This window comes from Dromaius novaehollandiae, chromosome 3 (genome assembly GCF_036370855.1).
Source record: "Dromaius novaehollandiae isolate bDroNov1 chromosome 3, bDroNov1.hap1, whole genome shotgun sequence".
NCBI classification, from domain to species: domain Eukaryota; kingdom Metazoa; phylum Chordata; class Aves; order Casuariiformes; family Dromaiidae; genus Dromaius; species Dromaius novaehollandiae.
Window position 1 is genome coordinate 101,997,202 of NC_088100.1, and position 15,538 is coordinate 102,012,739.

At 34.2% G+C, this 15,538-nt stretch overlaps 1 protein-coding gene across 7 annotated transcripts in view; it reads right to left on the reverse strand.

The window, feature by feature from the left end:
* Window positions 1-15,538, reverse strand: part of UBR2 (ubiquitin protein ligase E3 component n-recognin 2) — a 58,066-nt gene that overhangs the window by 11,689 nt on the left and 30,839 nt on the right. For 3 of the 7 annotated variants that reach the window (XM_064509605.1, XM_064509602.1, XM_064509604.1), the window contains 18 exons: window positions 15,328-15,450; window positions 14,888-14,951; window positions 14,363-14,487; window positions 13,090-13,142; window positions 12,722-12,824; window positions 12,091-12,139; window positions 11,555-11,709; window positions 9,474-9,576; window positions 8,522-8,631; window positions 8,199-8,279; window positions 7,239-7,420; window positions 6,341-6,540; window positions 5,359-5,452; window positions 3,620-3,781; window positions 1,522-1,730; window positions 1,339-1,411; window positions 383-531; window positions 234-289 (listed from right to left, as the gene is read on the reverse strand). In XM_064509605.1, the coding sequence (XP_064365675.1) occupies window positions 234-289; window positions 383-531; window positions 1,339-1,411; window positions 1,522-1,730; window positions 3,620-3,781; window positions 5,359-5,452; window positions 6,341-6,540; window positions 7,239-7,420; window positions 8,199-8,279; window positions 8,522-8,631; window positions 9,474-9,576; window positions 11,555-11,709; window positions 12,091-12,139; window positions 12,722-12,824; window positions 13,090-13,142; window positions 14,363-14,487; window positions 14,888-14,951; window positions 15,328-15,450 (2,091 nt within the window). The remainder of the gene's footprint in view (window positions 1-233; window positions 290-382; window positions 532-1,338; window positions 1,412-1,521; window positions 1,731-3,619; window positions 3,782-5,358; window positions 5,453-6,340; window positions 6,541-7,238; window positions 7,421-8,198; window positions 8,280-8,521; window positions 8,632-9,473; window positions 9,577-11,554; window positions 11,710-12,090; window positions 12,140-12,721; window positions 12,825-13,089; window positions 13,143-14,362; window positions 14,488-14,887; window positions 14,952-15,327; window positions 15,451-15,538) is intronic. The other 4 variants (XM_026123270.2, XM_026123271.2, XM_026123266.2 and 1 more) reach the window with 2 other exon arrangements.

Sequence of the window (15,538 nt, forward strand, 5' to 3'; positions counted from 1 at the left end):
TTCCTTTTAGTCTTATTTTGATTGCTACCATGAGAAACCCTGGCCTTACTAAACTATGCATGTATTTGATTTTTTAATAGATTGATTAAAATCAGATACTGGTTGGCTAAATAGTGGGATCCAACAAAGAGAACTGCCAAATAAATACAGTTTAAAACTTCAGACATCCTGCATTAAAGTACAATATCTTCTTGTTCCACTGACTCGGAGGGGAATTGCTCCCTGATCCTCACCTGTCGACAGGGTAAATGGCCAAATAATGGTTTATCTTCATCAGCTAAAATCCGTTCTGGAGAAGACAAAAAACGAAGACATTTCAGTACTGTTAATTTAACCGAAGTCTGAAAACAAACGTAAAGGAGCAAAATGAATACACTTTTACCTATTGTCTGTATTGTATAAGCACAACTTCCCCAGCACATTATAGGTACACGTGGATCTTCTTCATTTGGATGAACCTTCAAACCCACTTTATATGTTGCTGTACCAAAAGTTGTCAACATTTCTTTAATGCTCTCAGAATAAGGATTCCTGAAGCAAAGAAAACAATATTACTAATTCATTATTTCTCTCACTGTCAGACTAGTACTTCTAGAGATGAGCATATACCTCATACCTGAATGCTCCAATTTATAAAATTTAAGTGAGAACTTCAGTATCTTACTTTGAATCTACTATTCAATAACCTCTTTCTGTGCCAGATACTCTCACAATTATTATTTTTATTATTGGATTGGAACTGGTCCTATTTGTTAGCATTAAGAATATCCAGCCCACAAAGATAACATGGTTAAGACTAAAAGAACTGCATGTCACAGAGCAAAAATTGTCATTAACTGGGACAGATGTCCTGGGTTTTTGTGTATGGTTGGTGGACATCTGCCACTACTATGCAAATAATTTTATTACTTTTTCTTAAAATGAAGCAGGTGCAGACACAAACAGAAACATGCCATAACAACTGAAACTACATATTAACATACTCTCAATTTCACAGTCTTTCTTAATGTACCTTTAGTGCTGAGCTATAACTGTGAATCCTTAATTCAGTCATAAATAAGAGAGGAAAAAAGCTTAATCGTGACACTGAAGTTTATTTAAATAACAAAAGGGTCTTCTCGGCACATCTGAATCATATCTACCCCTGAAGTTCTACTGCATTATTTTCTATTTATGAGTTAGTCTTCAATATTATCACAATAATAGAATCAGCTTTTCTAATTAAATTAAAATTCATATTTTTGCCTTAATTATTGAAATACTATACCACAAAAGTAGCACTTAAATGTTATAGTTTGATGATAAATTTTCATGATTTATTAAGATACAAAAACATACTTCGGTTGGAAATCGGGTCTAAATCCTTCAGGTAATTGCAGCTCATCCATTTTTTCTGAACTACCAGAGTCATCTATATAAACAAGAGTAATGCACACTGATTATTCACCTATATGTAATTTTTACATTATAAAAAGTCACAGGCTCAGAGCACTAGAAACTGAAATTCCAAGTTATTCTCACCACTTGTGCCACCATCTCTGAAGTCCACTGTGGTAGAAACATAATATTGGGTCTGTTTCAGGAACGTTTTAACATTTTCACAGACAGATACACACAGTTCTTTCGACTTACTTGCACAGTCTTCATCTCTAAGTAAATATAGTGCTTTTATTTGCTGGCATACTGTTTTGATCCAGTGAGCTAGATTTGGTTGACCTGAAAAGTCTAACCTGTCCAAAACATAAACAGAATACATTCATTATTTAAAAACCAACTATGATACAGAAATTATAAAAAAAATTAAATCTGTGTAATTTATTAACACATCTTGTCTAACTAGAGGCAAATGACAGTGTGTAGTAGAAGAAAGGGTGCAGAAAGACTATAGAAGTATGAGAGAAGGAATCTAAGGCACCTTCAGAGACACTAAGTCTAGTTTCTCGCTCCTAAAGGTAAAATGTAGTTATAACTATCACATACCATAAAGAAAGTGAAGTGACTACTAATCTGCTGCAAGATCCTTTGGCTTACAACTTTAGGAACTTCTCTCATGAAAATCTATTTCTCTGTTGATCGACACAATATTCCACTAGTTTACAGACTACTCAGACCACCATCAATTAAATGGCTCTATCGAGTGACGGAATTTGTTTATTCTCCTCTTAAGAGTAGTAATACATCCCACATAAATTCTTGTTCTTGTCTTAACTAGCAGAAGCTAAAAGCTGATAAATCCTGAGATGTTTTTCAAACATGTCATTTTTAAAAGTTTTTTGAACTGTAATTCCTTCATCTCCTCTTAGCCTACAAATGAATTTAGTTATTTTCACTATAAAAGATATAACAACAAAGCTTTTTATTGACTGATATGCAATTATCATGAGGAAATATGAACATCCAACAGAAAAAGCTTAATCCTTGTGACATGGTTTAAGTGCAATGGAATTTGGGCTGGCATTAGTACATGTTGGTACTGTGGCACTTGATCTCTTAATCTGGTAATTATTTGTTTTCTCATTTAAAAAAATAGCAGTGTTCATGTACACCACTGGTGCACTAGTCTCTTATATTACACACTACAAACCAAACCAACATACTAGTTACAGTTTTGTGTTTGCTACACCCCAGAACTTTTTTGTGAAGTCCTGAATCTATTTTATGTAAGTGCAGATAACAGAAATTAATTATATAAACCAATAAATACATTGCATAAAACATATGCTACAAAGAACTATCATACAAAGCAAACTGGGAAGCAAAAAATTTATTTAATAGGATCAAGAAACTACAAAAGGCAACAGCACTGATTTTTAAGAGTAAAGCCAACCTCCAAATTTTTGTCTCCACTGATGCTGTAACAGTCATTTGTCAATCTACTCCACATGAGGAACCCCTACATTCTTTCCTCTAAACTATTCTCCTTTTTTTGTATTGTCTTTTCATATTTACTTTTCTTTCTTCTTCTTTCTTCCTATGAGTCACTTTATTGGCATTCCATGTTCTATTTCTCACCAGGCTTTTTCTCTGCTGTTTGCACATTTCTCTATCTTAAGTCTTCTTCCTGCAGGTCCTACATTTTACTGCCCTTTTACTGTTCACATTCTATATTCCAAATCATAGAACAGCTAAGGAAGCCACAAACTAAAAAAAGCAGGAAGGCAATCCATTTCAGATTATTAAAACAGAAAACAGTAAACATTTTGAAAAGGGGGAAAAAAAAAAAAAAAAAAAAAAAAAAGAAGAGTTGGTTGTTCCTGAGATCATAAACAGCCTTTTTTCTGGAGGGGGGGGGGGGGGAGGTTGTTTTGTTTTTGTTTATAAACATTTCAACATCCTAGGAATTGCTATAACAACAAACAACTGTAAATCTGCAATTTATGGTGTTTGATTCCTATAACAGTTTCACTTGCAATAAAGTTCTTCAAATTAATTTAAAATACCTATTTCTCAAGTACACAAGCTGATATGACAAAGTAACACATAGATGCAGTTCTCATGAAGAACAGCTCTGATGTGGAGCCTAATTTTGAGGATTGTTCTTATAGTCAAAACAACAAATGTACATAAGGATAGCCTAGAACTTTTACATTTATTGAGGGTGTTTATAAAGCAAACAGACCTGTTAAATAAAACTCTTGGTGGAGGAAGCAGAGGAATAACAGTGTTGCTTAAACATTCACAAAGTGGGCAAAGGAATTCACCATTTTCTACATCGTAACTTGTGTGTACTCGTAATCTTTGTTGTCTTCGTTGCTCTTTCGCTTGGACAGCGTCAAAATACCTTCAAGAAAAAAGCAAGATATTAATGACATGTTATTAAAACATTATTTTAAAACAAACTCATGAATACTCCTGAAGGCACTGTATTGTCTTTTCCTAGATCTACCTAAGAAAATTGTCTGTAGGAAAACAGACTACCTTCTGACTCATCATATATTACTAATTGCTGGCTACCCTCAATTTTTGTCAGCCCAAATCTATCAGTGATAAAAGTTTGTTGGGATGTCAAATATCACATTTAAGTCTGGACTTTAGCAATCTCAACTTAGAAAAATAAATTGGGAAAGGCAGAGAGAACGTTGAAGGATTTAAAAACACTAAATTTCAGTTTTATATAAAATTTCAAGGGAGATGCCCTAAGCTTTTTTATTATTATTATTATTTTCTTTTATCCCTGTGCATATTCCATTACAGACCATAACTGAGCAAGAACTGGAACAACTGCTGGTTAATCTTTGAATCTCATATGAAAAGGAATTGAAATAACTGCTTTGCTAAATGTAACTGCTGTTTCAGAAGCCTCTAGGATGGTTTAGAGTAAGTCTGATGATGATCACCTGAAAGCGGTCTCTCTGAATACAGGCACCTAAGGATACCTCCAGGAGTCAATGGTAACCACACAGGGCTGTACATCTGCTACGTAACATGACAACGAACACCACATCTTCAGTGAGCAGTGATATCAGAGATTGCAACTGAGATCTGCTCGGGCTCACCGTGCACTTATGTCCACAGAACTTCTGGGCTTCTGCCTAGGCTGCTCCTAACAGGCTTGGGTTCTTACACTACTGGGCATCACTATTAATTTACCCAGAATGCAAACAGGCAGCCTGACTTCGCACTCCTTCCCAGCCTAGGAAATGAAGAATTTGTCTACATGCGCCCAGGAAGCGTAACACACACTTTAGCCTTCACGCGTAAGCCAGACATCCTAGAAGCTGCGCTGAGGACCAAAGCAAAGGTCTAGTCAAAGCCAGAGGTTTGAACAGTTTGCATTTGTCACACAAGCATCACATAGCACAGAGCACCTTAAAAAAACAAAACAAACTCCACCCACACATAATAAAAATAACTGAAAGACTTATAAAAAACTAAGAACAAGGGATTAAAATTGACTTTATTTTGAAGATAAGGCTGAAGTACGTAGTAGATGTTTCTAGTTCAAATCAAAGGGGATGAAAGAACTGAAGAGTGCAATTCAGCAGAGAGCACAAGAAGGAGCAGGAAGATGTCTATTACTGAACTGCTACAAACAAACAAAATGTGAGTTTCAGCGCTCAGACATACACACCATACACTACACACATCGATAAATATTCAAAGGGAATGACAATTGCCACGAGTGGCTTCAGATTCTTTTCATCAAGATGAGAGATATTAAATCAAAATTAAGTGTTTGTTATATTCTTTATTATAACTGACTTTATTTTTCTTTTAACCCAGAAAACGGCTTTCCTTGCTTTATGACATTCCTTTTTAAATTTATTAGGTATTAATTCTGCTATTAAAATTAGTGTTACTAGGCACACCAACGGCTGACGTGCTACTTGGACTGAAAACCTAAATGCAGCTTTTTACCTTTGCCAACAATGGGCGTGCATAATATGTCCGCAGCTACCCGTGTGTGTTCCACATGACAAATCTGGGTGCATGAATAATGGGTCATATTTTTCTGTATTAAAAAAAAAAAATCATTTTGGAATAAGCACTTATTTATGAAAAGACTTAACTGCAGATAAACACTACCACATTTACATGCATTATTAAAAACTTCAATGTACCGCAGAATTATTATTCATTTAATGAAACAAATCATATTGCTAATGCATAACAACTTTATCTGTTAAGTTGTGTAAAAAATATTATGTCATTTTGTATTGAGTTTGTGCGCCATATTTTGACTTCAAATTAAGTATTTGAAGGTGCTGAGCCCTGGGACTGGTCACCAAGATTTACCTGCAGTTTTGGTTGTTCAGCACCATTAAAAATGAGGCTAAGAACATTAATCTTTGATATCAGAGTGCTAAATGATTTGGTGCAATATTTTCTATGTATTTACAGATACAATGCCATTAACAATGCCATTAATCAAGATGTGAGCTGTTTCAGAAATAAATATCTTAAATCCAAGTTTTGGAGGGGTTTTTTGTTTTGTTCTATTTGTTTTTTACGGCTAAGATCCATTTCAGATGATATAACTGAGAAGAAGCAAAGGTACATCTTGTGCTCTTACAGCAGTACATGAATGCTTCCCCTCTGTATGTGACTTGTTTAAGAATACAAGCTTCCAAACCTGAAGGGTTTTTTAATAGTTATAAATAATTTCTCATAAATGGCTCTTGAAAGCTTTTAGATAACACTTTGCAGTTACTTTTTATTATTTAGAATGCACTCTACTGCAGACAAAAAAAAAAAAGAATTTTGCCGCTGATGACAATGAAGTAATTCACAATTATACAGCTAATATGAGAAGGTGAAGCTATACTGCTTTATAAAAAGCACATGGTCATTACAGGCAACTCTGAAATTCATAATAAAGATGACTACGAATACCACTTACCAGGGTCTGGAATAATTTTGTTTCTATTTTTAGATAACACAGTTGATCTTTGAATAAATGCTGCCAAGACCATAGCCCTGCTGTCCACTTTAACTTCTTGTTCTTCTTGACACAATATACACATAACAACCTGTCTGTGTTCAGCCACTCTGGTTTGCTCTGGTCCCAAAGCTGTGAGTTTTGTATCTGAAATTACAGGGCTGGAATATTCAAAGAATACTAGTGAGCACAGTATTTAAAAAAAAAAAAAAAAAAGATCATGCATCAAATGTGATTAATAAACATTTCAAATGTGATTAATAAACATTTATAGCTTTATGTTAAATACGCTCTGACAAAAAATAATTTTGGCAAGTATATAACAATAGCTATGCCCCCCAAAATAGTTATGCAAAAATATTTTCTAGAAAAAAAAAATTACACCCTCCCAACAGTGGCCATGTTTGACATCCTTATTTCTTCCAAATTATATTTTAACAATTGTATTTATTCTAACAACTGTATTTATCACCCACAGATGACAAGCGTGCATCAGCTATTTCCAATTCAGTATGTATGATAAGGTTATCGTTTCACAAAAAAATTGACTTCTCTTCATTTTCTCTTCTTGTCAAATTAACAATTCTATTGGATGGTTTTACAGGAAAAAAAAAGTTATTTAACAGCTTACACTGAGCACTGTGAAGACAGGAGGAGGGAGAAATCAATATTCATCCTACAATCTTGACAGTAAGTGGAAGGAAAGAAAGAAGCTCCCTTTAATGCTTCTTTTTTAGTCTCGAATTTCTGAATAGCTCTTCATCAAGACTAAAAAAAATGCTGTTTGGTTTAAACAGTAGCAATAAGACAATATGATGTAAAAGTTAATGAAATCTCATTTTAATTTTTTTTCCTTTACCTATTATCATGTACGCCAGAGGCTGAAGTATCTAGCTCCTCCAACGTCTGCTGAAAGAGTTCTTTATTTTCATTAATGAAGTGCCGTTGCATCTCAGACATCTGGGCCATGATCTTCTCCCTGCGCAGCCTGGCAATCTCAGCTTTCCGCTTTCTCTCAGCTTTGTCTTTATCGCGTGAACTCTGAAATTGCATTGTTCATTTAAAATCTTGTTACAACAAACAATTTATGTTACCTACTGCTGTGCATAACTTATACTAACCACTTAGCAATCAGAGTCTCATAAAAAGAGAAAAATCCTGAATTACTAGAAAGTTTTTGTGCCCTCTTTGCTTTGGCTTATGTTAAATGCCAAGTAGAACTGCAGATCCGGAAGCACACTCTCTCTCCACCCTTGAATTTTATTCTTTTCTCTTTTCTTTGAGCATGCGTAATATGAAATAAAAAGGAAAGTAAATAACAGGTCCCAAGGACTGCACTCCCTCCATCCACATTGGTTGCATTTTTAATGCATTATAGTACTCCAAGGTCTTTGTGTAACATCTAGAATGCCATGTCAAGCTAAACAAACTGGCAGAGTTTATCTGGAATGACCTGCAAAGTAAGAGAAATGGGGTCTGTACATTTTTAACAGCTTCCCATACAGTCTGAAATGATGGGATGAGTAGAGTCTTTAAGTGCTATGATCAGTGCTATGACCAGCACTAGTAAGTAGTAACTTGCCAGAGTTTTGGAGGCCACAACAAATAAAGCAAAAGGGCAGGGGGAGATCAGGGACTCTCCCACTAGGTCTTTCAAAAAAACTGTGTTGGTCTAATCTAAAATCTGTGAGACAGAATTAAAATTTCAGAAATCACTGGGATTTCTGGTCTTTGATTTAGAGCAGCAATTAGAAACGTAATTCATTGCTGGCCACAATCCACACCAGTTTCAGATGAGCTAACTGCTGTAACTTTTTACCTCCTCCATAATATTTCCTTCTGTTTCTGCCACAGGACTTGTAGAGGAGCTTTCTCTTAGCTTCTTAATAGCATTGAAAGTCTGTAAAAACAACAACAACAAAACCCAAAAAACCCTTCTTAATTAGTCTGGCACATGAATATATAAAAACTGTGCTTACTACAATGTTGGCCAGATAATGCATAGTGTTGGATTCCAGAAGAGAAAACAAGTAGGCACAACAAATCAACATAGGAAATACAAGCAAATCATCACAGTGTAGTTAGCAAAGTTTCAAAAATCTTCTTTCCAAGATTTTCATAAATGATATAAAACAGATTTACCTTCAATATCCATCTGATCATATCCTTGTGCACTTCCAGATGAGGTGCATTTTGCAGTGTTTCTAGCATAGCTAGTATACTAGGGGAATTATTGGGTGCCTCTCCTGGTCCTGAGAAAAAAAATAAACATGACAATTGATTATATTTATACCTGGCAACCTGATCACTCATTGTAATAAAAAAAGAAACTTGTATAAATTCAACAGCTGAAGAATCCCTTCTACAAATATGCACAATGTGTCTTTCACTCCCTCCAAATATTTTCATAAATATCCTCTCACTGTTGAAAAATTAGAGGGAATAGTCTTAAAAGTCTTGCTTGTTGCCTGGGGGGGGGGGGGGTTGTTTTTTTGGTTTTTTTTTTTGTTTGTTTTTTAAGACCACATACACTGCATGCATTCCCTGGCTGTTTGCCTCCGGGGAGCTGCCATGTACAACTTACAACATTGTATTTCCCACCTATTTTCAACAGAAGAGTCTTATCAACTTTCTTGTTTTCAGAAAACTACAGGAACTAAACAGAAAATGCAGGGGAGAGTCAAGATTAAACAACTATTTATTAAGAATACAGCTACAGTTTTTGCAATTGTAAAATTTGATCGTGTATTTCAAGACGGCAGCAATCTTTATTGAGACACTTCAAAAAAGATATTAAGAATAAGATTTGCTGGAAATTATTCTATTTTTAGATTTCTTTTCTTCCCTAAAAAAGGCATACAGTATGCTACTACCACAGAATCTACAAATATATGTGAAGTACATATACATAATCTTTTTTTTTTTTGTAGAATTTGAGAATTCTCTCTTTTGCACACTAAACTATAACACTAAAAAAATTTTTTTTGATGGGTAAACAAACTTTTGGTAAATGCTGTCTCAGAAGAAGAAAATATAATACACTGGCATTTTCAGTTGCTTCAAATTTGCTATACATTTGAAAAGACAGGCGTACTTGATATTTTCTGAGTGAAGGTAAATGTTACGACATTCTCCTCACTGAGATTCTCTAGATGTTGTTTTTCTTCTTGTAGTGCCATTCCAAGCAAGTGCAAAACCTAAGTAAAAATTATCAGTTTTAGTCCTTTTCTTAAAGCATACATGTAATTTCTGTAAATAGTTTGAGTAATTCATTAAAAGACAAAGAAGTTATACAGCAAAATGAAATAATAAGAACATATTTAAAGTAGTTCCATAGCTACATTAAACATGAGTGACAACGTGTGTTTATACATTCTTGAAACTTCACCAGAAACAAAAGCATTTCACTGCTCATATGTCTTCGTTTGCTGTCCTGCTTACTCACTGTGAACTCTGTGCTTTGGGATAAATTTCATTAGTTTCTCATATTTCTCGACTTTCCCTAGCAATTGCATGCTATTATTGCAACTCTGGACAGAAGCATGATGATATTTTGTGTGTATGCCCACATATGCACAGATGTATATTTAATCATATAGAAAAGTTAATTGACAAAAAATTAAAATTATTAAACCAATTTATTTTAACACTCTAGATGCATTTTGAAATAAATAAAAGAGAATGTTGACTTAACCTTTAGGTCAGTAAAAAGCTGCAACCTTGTATTTAAAATTACCTATTTGGTCCTAAAATAGTCTGCGTGGCATTTTAAAGCTGAAATACTTAAATTTGGTTGTGTGCTCTGTCATGCTCAATCGACTACTAACATCATCACAAATAAACTGCCAGGATACCCTAGGTAAAAAGCCTTACTGAATGATCGGAAATAATATTGTGGGAAGTCATAAGCACTAGAAAATACCCATCAGAACTGGAATGAAACACTTCAAGATAACTAGAGTATCCATAGAAAAAAATGATAAAATTGAATTTCTGTGTTATCACACAGACTCTTGGAGGGTTTTTTGTTTAAAGTAACAGCCAATTTTTCCCAGCTTATCACATAGCTTACAGGCCTCATCAGATATATGCCACCTCTCCCAGATGCCTCATATCAACCTGTGTATGGTGTGCCCAAGCTGAGAGTGGTTTGCCCAGGAAAGTCCAATTGCATGGCACCAGTGAATACCAAGCACTGTTTCTGAGCAAACACTATGTCCTTCTTGAATCCTGAGTTTGGAGAACAAAAGAGAGGCACCCAAGTGACTGAGCCTGTTTTAGCTCAGATGCAAAATACCTTAAGCTATTGAAGTACTTATTTTAAAGCCTAACCTTCTCATGTTACTGAAATGCGACTGCATTCTCCAGCTTTTCCTCTGATTTATAATACTGATACACTGTTCTTTTTGCAATAAGGTATTCTGTATGGAATTGCTCTCACATGGATTTGAATTTAGCTATAAAAAGTAATATACGTTCAACTAGACCAAATGTCAAAAAATTAATATTCAGCTTCCCAGCTGGGGCTTTATTTCAAAATGTTATTTCAAAAAGTCTATCAACATTTTCCAAAAGTTTGGTTTTGGAGGCCAAACAACAATCCTTACCAATAGGAATAGCCCCTTTGATGGCAGTTTGCCTTTAGCCAGCAACTTTTGCACATCTGACAATGACCATCATAGACAACAAAACCTAGAGTAGTTCTCCAGGTTTCTAACGACTATTATAAATACCGAGGAACAAACAGTTTGGTTCAGCTTTCCAATACCAAAACACTTCCCTGTTAGAAAACTCTTTTCTGTATTTTATGATTTTTTCTAAAATGATTTAGCCTACATTGAAAATACACAAAGAAGCAAAGAAATGTCAGAAAAAACGTATTTCAATTATTTCAACTGATCCAAGCAGAATTCTTCCCTCGTGTGCACCTGTCAGAAATTTACCTCTGTCTTCCATATACTTTTAAAAATAAATTGCATTGGAGGCAGAGAGGTCTCCCCAGCCTTGTATATCTGTCAGAAAACACCACTTACTACTCAAACATATACATTCTGTATATGTTAATATACCAAGTAAGCAACAAATAATTTTTTAAAAAACTATAAACAGATGTTAAAATGCTGAAACACACATTCCTTCTTTAGCATATGCATAATTTTAAATACAGAAACATACCCTTTGCAACATGGACTCTGACCAGGCATAGCCATTGTGTTCTACTGCCCACTGCAGTATAGTTCCCATAATGCACAGCATGACATCAGATTGCAGAATATTAACCAGGCTTGCAAAAAGTGGGCAGAAAGGAGGCAGAGCAGGGGGTGGAAGTGCTGAAAGGGAAATTTGTGTTTTTCACATCTGAACATCTCTAAAATTTGCAAGACCCATATAAAGTGTCCAACTTTCAGAGAGCTAAAGTCTAACCAAAGACAGTATACAGTTGCTTGATAAACAGTATTACAGATAAGTGTGCTGTAACATTCAGCATTGCTTGTATTTAACACAAAAGTTGAAGGAATAAGCTACTCTTAAGGCTGGTTCCACGACAGATTAGATTCCTGTCTATGACCAGGAAGATAGATGAGAAATTACTACATTTTCACCAACTTCTGGCCAACCCAAGAACATGATGTTAGTCTAAAAGTGTCAGGGCAATATGCAGTTCCACAGGTGTTTCCTTCTTTTCCCACCCTCCCTCAAAGAGAATGTACCTGTATCTTCTCTGTTCTGTTTTTTCAGCTTTCTTTGTGCTTCCTCTGCCTGAAATAGAAGAATTATGCAGATTTTACTCAAAACCTGTACAAATACAAAATTAAAAAAATAGCATTTTTACTTTATTACATTATTACAGTTTTTCCCCTCTTTTCACTAGTCTTCAATAATACAAGCAAGTTTCCATATCCTTTCAGTTTGTCTTACATTCTACCTGTAAATACCTCATACTGCCTGCACCTTCAGAAGCAATCTTATCCTAAGCCAGACTGGATTCTTTTTAGTATAAAATCAGGAGCCAAATCTGAGCTAAAACAGTAATTTCCATAAAGGTAAGGGGAAATACAGACTGTTAAAATACTTTCAGTAGAATAAGGCCTAATAAAACTACAAGTTTTACACAGACGAACTCCTGAAGCCTCACTGATTTCAGTAGTTCTGTACAGGGTGCAGCATCTGATGGCACAGAAATCACTGCAAAATCTCAGCTAAACTTTGTCAACATTCTGAAATATGTTAACTTTTTTTTTTTTTTTTAAATGCTGGTTCATAATATTCCTTCACAAAATAAAGCTTTAAAAACAGAAAAAACAAGGAAAATTAAAAACAGAAGGTTAAATTACTAGTTACCTTTGATTGCTCTGCCCTTGAAAAGTGATAGAAATACAGATTGAAGTTCTTGGCACATTCTGGTTTTAGTTCATACAGCCCTCTGCCTGTTAATCCAGGTTTTCTACAAAGAAAAAATAAAGATGTATAAAAACATAATGTTCAATGGTTATAAACCATTTTTATGCTGAAATGTTAAACTAGAACAGCTAAAAAGTGTTGCTCAAGAGACGTTCTAGAAATCAAATAAGTAATGGTATTTAGAGTGATGTACATAAGCGAAGTCATGGGGAAAACAGTGACCCAGCCCCCTTCTTCTGTTCTCTCATTTTCACTAACTTAGGTATTCAACTTCTAAAGCTGAAATACCAGAATAAAGTAAAACATACTTAAAACAGGCAACTTCTTCAATCACACTTTCCATTCCCGTCTCTCTGTTCTCCTACATTGAGTAAAAAGAAAAGGCAAGATAGTGTTACTGCGATTCTTGAATTACATATGTTTTAATATCACACAGCATTAGACAAACAAGCAAATTAGATGTAGTACTAAGTAATTTTAATAGCGCTCCAGAGAACTCTAAAACAAGTAACATGAAGATAAATTCAGAAATACCATGTCTTCAAAAAGTGTTTTTAAAAAACTGTGCCATTTAAAAAAAATTTTTTTTACTGTTTTTCCCTACCCTAGCAAACTTAGACATAACAAAAATAAATCAATACAGGAGCATGCTAAAAAGTCAGGTCACTGAAAAATGACAAAACCACCACACAAAAGGTAACAGGAGAAATCAGCTCAAATATGTAACAGCGCTTTATACACAAATTACTAATTTTAAGTCACATTCCTATCCTGCAATACACATTCATAGCAGTTAATAGTCCAGGAAAAATGAATTTAACTAAGCCTGAAAAGGTAATTAATTTAGAATTCTAGCTTAAAATGTTTTCTTTCATCCAACCCTAAAATACTAAGAAAAAGGTTAGTCTATGTTTTGACTTTTCACATTTGTCTGTTACCTACTTAGAATATTTAGAACAATGAAAATAATTCAAAAGATTTTAATAAAAGTATTACCAATATAGTAGAAAATTAACTTTCAAATCTCGACTTTTCTCCTTGAATCATGTTAAAAGTTTAACTTTTTTTTTAAACAATGTTTTTGAACTCAACTTGGCTATCCTACACAAGTACTTACATTTCGCATAAATGCTTCATATAAACAAAGCATTTATGTCACATTTTGAAGCATTTATGTTACAAGTAATTATGTTGTACTGTGCCTATTATTTTCAATTACTGTTAGGCTTCAAAATAACACATTTGATATTTTTGGATAGCCCTGGCAACAAACTTCTACCCTTTCACTCAGGGCTTACTATCAGAATACAGAGACTGCTGACCAGGTGGCCTAATAAGAAACAGTATTAAAAAGAAAAAAGTGCCAAAGAAGCTCTCATGTTTTAGCTCCTGCCTCTTTCAGATTTTATTTCCTTCTACAGCTCTTTCCTACCTCTCCCTAACAACTATTAATCTGTGTTAATCTTAATTTTTGCATAGTCATGCTGCTCCCATTCCACAATTAAGGGCATAAACAGGCTTGAGACAGAAATTTCCAGCAATCTTATAATGTTGAAGTTACATTTTTCCTAAGTTACTTACATCTTCGGGTAATGCCTTCACCAATTCACTGTGAGCCATGGGCCTGATGCTCAGCTGATGGATGATCTCTCGCTTGATTTCATCTGTTGCATTTACCTGTCCTATCCCAGGACTGAATCGTTCTCCTGTGAACAAAATATAACAGTATTATTGTTAGGACTTTTAAAATATTACTTTATCTTCTGTTCTTCTGCAATTTGAAGGAAAAGACTAGAAAACAAATATTTTTGAGGAAATCCCACCAGCTCACCAACCAGCATTCAAAAATATCATTGAATTAGCCTAAACTAGTTTCAAGGCCCTAACATCTTTTTTTATGATCAGGATGACTTTGCAGGACTGATACTTGTGCCTTAAAGGAATTAAAACTGAGCAAAATTCAGCAAGTCTTTCCTCCCAGGAAAGCAGTCTGAACTGCAAGAACTGGAAATGGGACTGAACTTCAGATGATAATGAAGTATGCTTATTCTACGCCATTAAACAAATTAAATTAAAAAAAAAAGATTAAATGCATTCTGAACTTACCAACAATCATTATAATGAGGTATAGCATTTCTTCTATAAGAGTGTTATTTTGTTGAACAATATCCTGATTTAAAATAAACAAGAAACAGAATAACCATTTTTCAAGTAAAAAAAAAAAATTCTATAAGCTCAAAATATTTTTTATATGTTTCAAAAATATTGTCCTTTTCCATGCTTACACTTCAAAATTAAGCTTTTCTGAAATGCAATCATGATCGCCTTAAAATTCCTAAATAATGCAAAAATTATACATCAGTTTCTTACATTTACCATTTCAACATGTAAATATATTTATGCAAATTTCAAACTGGTCAAACTAAAATAAGGTATAGTTACTTCTGTATTTTTGTCAAGAAATTACACAGAGTTGATGCAATAGAGTCTGATACACTTTCAAAAACAAAATAGCAAGTTTTCCATTATGGCAGAATAAAAAATACCTTGTTAGTATTTTCTGTGCTAAATCTTTTACCGTAGTCTGGAGTACTAAATATCTGATAAAGTTCAAAGCGACTCAGCATTATCATCAGGAAATGATTTGGATCCATCATAGATACACCTGTCTATTACAAAAGAAAAAATGGTTATTATAAATGGAAAATACATCTGGTGTTATTACAGTATATTTGTATTTCATAGCCAACGTTCACA